General features: G+C 41.5%; 1 protein-coding gene across 2 annotated transcripts in view; it reads right to left on the bottom strand.

Moving 5' to 3' along the window:
• Positions 1–927: 927 nt before the first annotated feature.
• Positions 928–9,012, bottom strand: part of LOC107376895 (zinc finger protein 638) — a 29,512-nt gene continuing 21,427 nt past the window's right edge. Inside the window, exons 10-21 of one of the 2 annotated variants that reach the window (XM_054747370.2) lie at positions 8,018–8,823; positions 7,199–7,408; positions 7,091–7,125; positions 6,606–6,791; positions 6,432–6,494; positions 3,224–6,271; positions 3,060–3,150; positions 2,589–2,702; positions 2,218–2,505; positions 1,829–1,942; positions 1,614–1,735; positions 928–1,223 (exon numbers count right to left, since the gene is read on the bottom strand). In XM_054747370.2, the coding sequence (XP_054603345.2) occupies positions 1,158–1,223; positions 1,614–1,735; positions 1,829–1,942; positions 2,218–2,505; positions 2,589–2,702; positions 3,060–3,150; positions 3,224–6,271; positions 6,432–6,494; positions 6,606–6,791; positions 7,091–7,125; positions 7,199–7,408; positions 8,018–8,823 (5,143 nt within the window). In that variant the 3' untranslated portion in view covers positions 928–1,157. The remainder of the gene's footprint in view (positions 1,224–1,613; positions 1,736–1,828; positions 1,943–2,217; positions 2,506–2,588; positions 2,703–3,059; positions 3,151–3,223; positions 6,272–6,431; positions 6,495–6,605; positions 6,792–7,090; positions 7,126–7,198; positions 7,409–8,017; positions 8,824–9,012) is intronic. The other variant, XM_054747371.2, reaches the window with a different exon arrangement.

The raw sequence follows: 9,012 nt of genomic DNA, 5'->3' as shown, positions 1-9,012 counted from the left end.
TGACCTAAAAAATATGCTAAAAATAGCAGTTTATACACAACACGTCAAGACTTTTTTGTCTTGTTTTGCCTGTTGTCGTTGGGGAGTGCTGCAGGAGGACACAGGGATTTATGGGGGTTGGATGAGGAAAACGAAGTAAAATAGGTTTTGTGATCTGTTTTATTTGACATGAACACGACAAACTCACTTTCTTGACAATCCTTATCACTGTGTGTAAAAAAAAAAAAAAAACGTTTAGAAATAAAACTGAACGTGTTTATTTGGGAAATAGCGGGTGAGCGGTATTGATGCTTGATTGCACATGCACCGTGAGCAGTTCTGGTACTTTCTGGGTTGCAGCCGCTCGCTGCGCCGCTTCAACCCTCATGAGGAACGAGCAAAATATCAAACACTCCAGAAGTCCGTGCGAGCTCACGATTGCTGATCGGTAGCTGGTCACGTGGTGTTAATCGCCTCTCGTAACCCCCTGTACACTACATGACGCTCAGCGCAAAACTCGCCCCGATCTTGTGGATTCTCGCACGAGTGGAAAATCGGCTCAAAAAAGTGAAAAAGTTGCAGTGTATGCCCGGCTTAATAAAATGATTCCACTTAACAAGTGACACTGAAGTTTTATTGGAAATTTTAAAATACAGAACAAATTTTTTAACAAAAAAACCAAACAAAAGATTAAATTCATTTCATATTTTCTACAACTAGAATTAGAAACACAACACTTAACTTTCAGGTACTTTATTATTAACCACGTTTTAAAATAACCTGGTTATGTTGCAACAGTGATTAACAACTATTTACGTTGAAAACTAATGCAATTACATTTTTGTCTCAAGTAAATCCATATTCTAGATCTCCTTGGGTGTGTGTGGGTTGGGGGGTGCTTACCCCCTTCAAGTCTCAACATTTATCCATCACCTGTGTGAAAGTTAAAAATGAAGCCAAACAAAGAACTTATTGCTTTGTTTCGCTTCATTCTCTACTTAAAAGATCTGATAGTGTTTTTGTGACTCAACCACTCAGTGTCACTGTTCAGAGAAGGAAGAAAATGAGTGGGAAGATCTAGGAATATGTAGACTTTAGACCAGGTAAAGGACTTGAATCAAGAAAGAACACACATCTGTCTGCACATCAGTGGTTCCACCCTCCACAGTTCAGGTTGATCAATTGGACACAGGTCCTTGGGAACTTTGCGGTGAAGTCTTCTGTTGGAACGTCTGGTAATGTTTCTGAAGACAAGAAAAGGGAAGAGCTGTAAAGGTTAGAACCTGTGTAATACATGTTCTTTTTAAATTAGAATGAGCCTCAGCTAGTAGACGCTGACCATTAGCTTTAGCAACTCCACAACATGGCAGGATACATTCAGGCTTGAGTTATTTGTGGGGATAAAACAAGAGTAGAGTGAACGGAGTTGCATTGTTGTTAGTCAATAAGAGGAGAGATCTTTGCATTTTATTAATATTATGAAATGATAATTTCATAATATTATCCCCCATCCGACTAACTTCAAACTCGTGAAACAAGACCGCCCTAAGAGAACAACTCCTTAAGCATTCATTGATGCTAGAAACAACAGCAGGTGTGTTTAAAAACAATGTTCTCCAGGTGTTTGCACATACCAGCAGGTTGCTGTAGTGCTTCTGGCTGCTGCAGTGAGTCACTTTAGCTGTGCTCTCCTTCAGGTAGAACATGGAGCACAAGCTACAGAAGAATCCAGATTTAGGGACCACAAACTCCTGACCTGAATGGAAAAGGGAAAGAAAGCACAAAACATGTATAACAGTTCTACTTTGTTTACGTTTTATTTATTTATTTAATCATGAATGTTTCTTACCCTGGGGATTTTTTGGGTTAAATGGAGGCAGTTTAAAGTCCACGGGCAAGCAAGGAGACTCAGAGCGAGGTCGCTTTGCTTCAGGTTCTGTAAGCTTCTGTAACTGGTCGTCAGCTATAGAAACACAAGACTTTTGAATGAATCTTGTGTGTTTTACACTGAGTAATACCGAACCAGGAGGTAGAATCACAGTTGTAGCATAGGAGAAGGCCATGTAATGCAAATGGTATGACCTTTGTCAACAACCCGCCCTACCAGTGGGCAGAGGTCAGACATCAAGTGTCAGAAATAATAAAACAGTTCCATGCAAATGACTCCTGATTATTTTAAGACTTAAAAAAGACATTAGAAAATAGATTATTTGGTTTAGACCAGTCGCTTGTACTGACTTGTACCTTTAACCTCAGTCTTGATCTCTTCCTTCCCTTTTTCCTCCACACCTGCTTCCAGTTTCGGATCACAAGGACTCTCAGAAGGTTGCGTCGACTCAGTAGAAACGGATTCCGTTTCCATCCCTGTCTTCTCGGTCTCCAGCTCTCCTGATGGAGCAGACACGTCTTTGTCCAGAGTGGAGGGGGGATTGACTGCAGGAGGAGGGAGTTTCTCATTTTCTTCTTCTTCTTCTTCTTCTTCCTCTACTTCTTTCTCATCCAATTTTGCTCTGGTGGATTTCCTCACTGTAGAAGACAAATAAGTCTGTGTTTCACATTTAAATGTGTTGTCCTTTATCCAGGTAGCAAACAGCTTTGTTTTATGTTACCAGGAGTCCGCCTGCTCCTCTTCCTGGGTCGACATTTGGCAGATGTCGTCGTTTTCATTTCCTCCTCTTCCGTCGTTCCCACCTCGTCGACGGTTACAAAGTCCTCGCTGTCCTCTGAAACAGACCATTCAAAAACGTTTCGCTCATTACTGCAGGTATGAATTTCTACCAGCAGGTGGCAGGATTGAACCAGCAAAAGGGATTTCCCAATAACATTTAAAATAAAAACCACATACGTCTGCCATGCTCCAGTAACATTTTCAGATATCAGTTTAAAATGTGTCAGGTCTCATTATGGCTGAACTGTTGCCTAAAGCGTTGTGAGACAAACGTCCTCCAGATGTTGGTAGTCTAAAAGAAGAGCTGCTACAGGAGTCTACAGAACAAACATGTCCTAACCGATGGTCCCAACATCAAATAGAAACTATTAAATCAGTTATCCCGAGTTTCTAACAGAAAAAACAAACAAACCTGTGTAGTCGTCATGTTTGCGTTTAACAGAGCTTGAGGAATCCTCTTCGTCTGCTTCCTTATTCTCACCAAGGCCAGCTTCATCTAAGGTCTAGAGAGAACGACATGTAAGGACGGCAAGTTTTATTTTAAAACCAAACTTTTTATTTGAATCTCAATCGGACCTCTGGCTTCGGTGATTCTCCTGATTGGACCTCATGGCTGGGTGGTTGGATCACAGGTGTTTCTTGCTCCTCCTCCTCATCAATCTCATCCAGAGTAACAAGGTCCTGCAGCTCCCCCTCCGTTAACCCTCCACCACACTTTAGACTGTTAGTAGTTTCCACCCCATCAGCCTCACCCACTCCCACTTCATCCAAAGTCACCAGCTCCTGAGACTCTGCTTCCACCTTCTCCTGCCGTAACTCTTTGGTTTTTGCTGCTCCCCCACTGCCTCGACGACTCCGTTCCTTGGTGCCTTTCTCGCCGGTCTTTTTCTCCTTCTGCTCATCTTCTCTTTCTTTGAAAGCTGCTTGGATTTTAATGATTTTTTCTTTCTCGATTGTATCATCGGGGTAATCATCTTCCTCATCGCTGACTTCATCCAAGCTTACGACCGCATTTGCGGAAGAAGTTTCATCTTTTTTCTTGGGTGATTTTTGAGATGTCTTCTGTGATTTTGCAGAGTCAGACTCCTCTTGTTTCTCAAGATCTTTGTCTGGTGTACTTCCTGTTGGACATTGTCCAACCTCTTGAAGCAGACTCTCATGCTTCACTGGAGCTGCTTTGGATGTTTCTACAACTAAAGGTGGTACTGAGTCAACATTTGCAGCCCTTTTGTCTTTTGCCCCCCTCTTTTCCTTCTGCACAATGGACGTCTCTGTTACCTGCTCCTCTTGAGATGGATAATCTTCTAGAGAATCTACAATCTGGTATACAGGCTCATCTTCCTCCTTTCTTTTAGATGATCTTGTCCTTTTCTTTGTTGTCCTGTCATCATTTTTGGAACTTGTTGACGTTCCTAAGAAAGTCTTCTTGGTCTGGTCTGTGGTAGCTTGTTCATCAATCGTCTCATCCTCAATAGAGTCAAGAATCTGAAATGTTGTAGCTTCTGTGTCTTCTGCAAATTCAGAGGGCAAATGCACCTTCTTTGAAGCTGCGGTTTGTTCTTTAGATGGTTTAACGTCTTTCTTTGGCCGTCCTCTTCTTGATTTTGTTGTTGGTGGTTTATGTTCAGCTTCTTCCTCAACAGCATCTATTATTTCAAAAGTCATCTCCTCCTTGCTTTCGTCTCTAACAGAGTTGCTCTTATTTGTTGGTGTGTTTCTTTTCTGAGGAACATTTGTTTTGGGACTTGTGCCTCTGTCTCTTTCACGTGAGTCTCTTGCTCGTGTTAGCCGTCTCCTTGTTGGGGTCTTCTCTTTCTTGGATTCCTCAGTTTCACTAGATTTCTCAGTTGTTTTCCCTTTTCTTACTCTGGTAGATCTGGTCCCAATTGGCTTTTCAGAGTCATTTTCTTCCCCTACAGAGTCCAGAATTTTGAATACCATCTGTTCTGATTTATCAGCCTCTTTATGTCTTCTAGAAGACTGTCTTCTACCAGAACCTTTTGTGGTGGGAGCCTCCTGAACAGATTCATCTTCAATAGAGTCCAATATCTCAAACTCCATCTCCTCAGTACCTTCATCCATCTTTTCTTCTTTTTCTGTCACATTGCCCTTCACTTTAGTCCCGTATTTTCTACCTGGGGTGATTTGTTTCTGTGTTTTATCTTTATCTTCACTTTTAGATGTTTTACTTCTTGAGCTCCTGGTTGGTCGATCATCTCTTGAACTTGTTTCACTGCCTTTTTTTGTTTGCTTTTCCTTGTCAGTCTCCGGTTCAGTTTCTGTTGTTAGCTGATCTTCCACAGAATCAATTACTTGATAAACAACATTGTCCTCCTCTATTGGAGATGTTTCACCACTGGGACCTTCTACTATCTGGCCTTTACCCTTTGTCGTGGTCTGATCACCAGCTGAATTATCAGAGACTTTTGATTGGGTGTCTTTGTCATCACTGCTTCCAAGATGAGGGTTATCTTCACACATTTGTTCAGAATTCAAACAGGTATGCCACAATTCTTCTGAAAAGATTTCTTCTTTTTGTTTTCCAGTGTGTCCAGCTCCTGCACTCAGAGTTTGGTTAGTATCTGAATCCAATGTTTTATGAGCTTCAGCTTCAACCAGCGCTTTGTCAGAGTGGTGGGCTACTTTAGTTTTAACCTCTGTCACCATGGAAACTTCATCGTTGTCAGGGGTAGCTGCCTGGTTGTTAAAAGTGTCTTCCTCTTGGATAGATGGATCTGTTTCCATTTCACTGCACGCCTCTTGACTTACTTTGTCATTATCAGCACCATCTGAAACCGGAGGACATTCCTGATGAGAGATCTGGTCTTCCTTGAGGTTAAGTTCCTGTGTTTCAGTGATGCTATCTTTGTCTTTTGTAATTATCTGATCATCAGTCGGCTCCTCGAGTGAATCAATTATCTTGAAGTTCTCAGAGTCCTCAGTACTTTTGCTATCTTCCTCTATGTGCATCTCATTTTCTTTGCTCATCTTCACCTCTTCGGGTATTTCTGCCTTAGATTCCATCTTTGGCTTCTGGGATTCGTGGGTTGGTTCTAACCTCTCTTCCTGTTCGGGTGTATCCAGCTCTGAGGTTTCCATTTTTGACTCTGACTCGACTGTTTTTGCAGCACTGCCCTTTGCTGACACCCTGTGGTCAAACTCTACCACTGCACCCTCTGCGGGCTTATCTTCCTTTTTATGCAGCTGACAAGTTTCCACAGATGTTTCAACCACTGTTGCTGATGAATGAGTACTTTGATTTCGGGGTGAAGTGTTTGATCCTCCAGCGGCAGACGTTTTGCTCTGCTGAGCTTTTTTAACAGGCGAAACACAGGTTTTAACTGACTTTGAGGAGGAGGAGCTTGTGGTAGTAGGAGATGATGAGGCTGAAGTTGAGCTCTTGCAACTTTTTGAAGATTCTGGCATGGTCTTTTTGGCAGGAGATGTGACTTTTGAGATTTGTCTCTCTATTTTCTTTGGAGAAGTTGGCTTAGATGAGGAACAGCTATCATATGCTGTATCTTTTGGGTCTTCACCAATTTCATCAACAGTCACCAAGTCATCAAAGTTAAAATTGTTCTCATCAACAACTTCTGAAGAAGTGTCAACATCGTTAATATCCTCCTGTGTCAGAATGAAAAAAAAAACAACATCAGGTTTTTTACTGATGGCAACTAACACAAAACTACTTTCAGCAAACAAAATGTGAATAATTGGACCCCCCCCCCCCCCCCCCATCTCTTAAGTGTTTTAAATAAATTACACACAATAAGCAGACATTTACCTGTACGTTTTGTGAGTTTTCCTCCTTTGCATTTTCAAAGGGTGTCTTGCTTATCGTGGTGCTCTAGAGGAACAAATGTGTACTGTTAGCTTATTTGAAATTATTCCATAAACTGGAATTGTGCTCAACATCTCTACGTGATTTCAAATAAATACTCTAGATGAGCAGTGTCACCTCTTTCTCCTCTTGGTGCATCCTGCTTTCCTTTTTTTGTTTGTGCTGACGAAGCACAAAGGTGAAGGCCTTGAAAATGTCCTCAGTAATGTGAGGAATCTCTGCTGACGCTGTCTCTGACTCTACGGCATCGGTGACTGAAGCTGTGGATCCAGCTGAGGATACTGGAGGAACAGAGGTTCCGTCCTGTGGAGGAGGTTGTTCCTCATTATTTGGAAATGCAACAGAAGCAGACTGAACTAAATAGTAAACAAAGTTTAAGTTGCAAAAAAGACCAAAGTAAAAACAAAACAACCACCCAAACTTGGCCCCAGATTATGGCTTTAATTATGTTTTATTAATTTATGATTTAAATTACTCGGTTCTGTACACATGCTAACAAATAGTAACACTGTTTTGTGGTGACGCCAATGTACTTAGTGTTCTCTTAAGCTTAAAGGACTCATCATAAACATTATGTATTCAGGTTGTTTGTGAAAACTTACTGTGGATGTTGTTTCTGTTTGCATTTGGACAAAACCTGCAAAAGGTAAAAAAATAAATAAACACAATGAAACAAAAACTGCATAAATTAGGCTTCTTTCAATTCTTACCAGTTTCTTCTGGTTGCTGGTGGTTCTCCATCTTCTCTTCGACCTCTGATGCGGTACCATCACACAACCCGGCGGTGGATGCCTGCTGGTGACTTTCTGCTTCATCGGCCGGCTTAGGTTTGGACGAAGCTGCTTCAGGTGACCCAGCAGAATTGTTGCTGACTTGTTCTGGTGCTGGCTTGTGACAAGCTCTTTCTTCAGGAGCTTGAACTTTAGGGAGAAAATAAATGCATGCATTTTGGAATTTTCTCCCTGATCACTTCCACTGAGATGATATTGTTCCAGAAATGTACTTTTCCAAGCCATCCTATAAATGTAAATATATTATCTGACCATGAGACATCAACAGAACCCAGTCTTTTAAAGGAATCTACTGTTGTCTTTCAGACTGTCTCTGCATGCAACTGGTCAGCGCTAGAACCCATCAGCGCAAAAAAACGTGATTCAACGTATTCATCACTACAGAAATCAGTCAATTGGGCAGAGTGTTATTCATCGTCAAAGGAGAAGCCAATACATCGTTTTTCAAAATGAAGGACTTAAGCACCTCTATCTGCTCATGTCTAAAGTTGATGCTAAAGCTGTTTCAAACGCCAATCCTGAGCGAACGCCATCTTCGTAGTTTTTCAACATCGCCGCTCTGGCGCTAAGCCCGCCCATTGTCTCTATAGAAACACTGAGTGCTGTGATTGGCCCTGCCTAAACTTAACCAAGACAGTGGCAGACCTGCTGAAGCTACAATGGAGCGTGGCTGGACCGACCTGCAGTGCAACATCTATTGCTACTGCTACAGTTCTAGATTTCAGACCTGAAACTTACCTTCTTGTTTCATCTCCTTTGGCTTTGCCTTTTGTTCTGTCTCTTTCAGAGGATCTGTCTCCATCCTAATCTCTTCTACGGCGGACTCTGAATGCGTTGATGCAGTAGGGAAGTCTTGTGATGTCATAATTGTCAATGTTTCCTCAGCCTTGATGGTAGTTTGTGAATTCTTGGCTGCTTTATCTGTCACATTTTGATCTTTAGACTCAACAGAACTCTCGGCCTCCATGGGATCTGTTGCTCCTGGTTCAGCATCACCAGTCTTCACCTCAACTTTGATGCTTTCTTTAAGCTGATCGTTTCCAACTTTGGAAGCTGAGTCTTTTCCATCAGTATCAATTCTATCCTTTTTAATATGTTTAGACTTTTCTTTGGCCATGGCCGTCTCCTTAGTTGCCACTGCAGACTTACCGGCACCATTTTTAGGTTCCTTAGGAGTTTCTTTCTGTTTACTGGGTTTTGTGTCTTTTTTAGGGTTTTTATCACTTGGGGCAACTGAGATTTTTTTCTTGCCCATTTCTGTTTTCACAGTTTTAGCCACCTGCTTGGTAGCACTTTTTGCTTTGGAAGCCAAAACTTTAGTTTTGGAGATTTTGTTTGTGGTGGTTTCTGCTCCAGATGATACAGGAGGTTTAACTTTTGCAGTGGAACTGGGTTTAGAAGTTGCTCCAGATGATACAGGAGGTTTAACTTTTGCAGTGGAACTGGGTTTAGAAGCTGCTCCAGATGATGCAGGAGGTTTAACTTTTGCAGTGGAACTGGGTTTAGAAGCTGCGGTTTTGGAGGTGTTGGGCTTTGCAGATTTCCTGTAAAACAAAAACAAAAAAAAAAAGAAAAGAAAAAAAGACTGTAAAAAGGGTAAAGTCTGAATTTTCTAAATAGATAAAGAAAACATCTAAATAAATTTATGTTCACAAGTTAAAAATATTAAAGCAAACCATCTGTATTGTGGAACAAGCACACTCGATACAACTGACCTCCAGGGGTCAAAGTTC

Source organism: Nothobranchius furzeri, chromosome 2 (assembly GCF_043380555.1).
Source record: "Nothobranchius furzeri strain GRZ-AD chromosome 2, NfurGRZ-RIMD1, whole genome shotgun sequence".
NCBI lineage: Eukaryota > Metazoa > Chordata > Actinopteri > Cyprinodontiformes > Nothobranchiidae > Nothobranchius > Nothobranchius furzeri.
The sequence above is the reverse complement of the archived record's forward strand: the minus strand, read 5'-3'. Positions and strand labels throughout refer to the sequence as shown.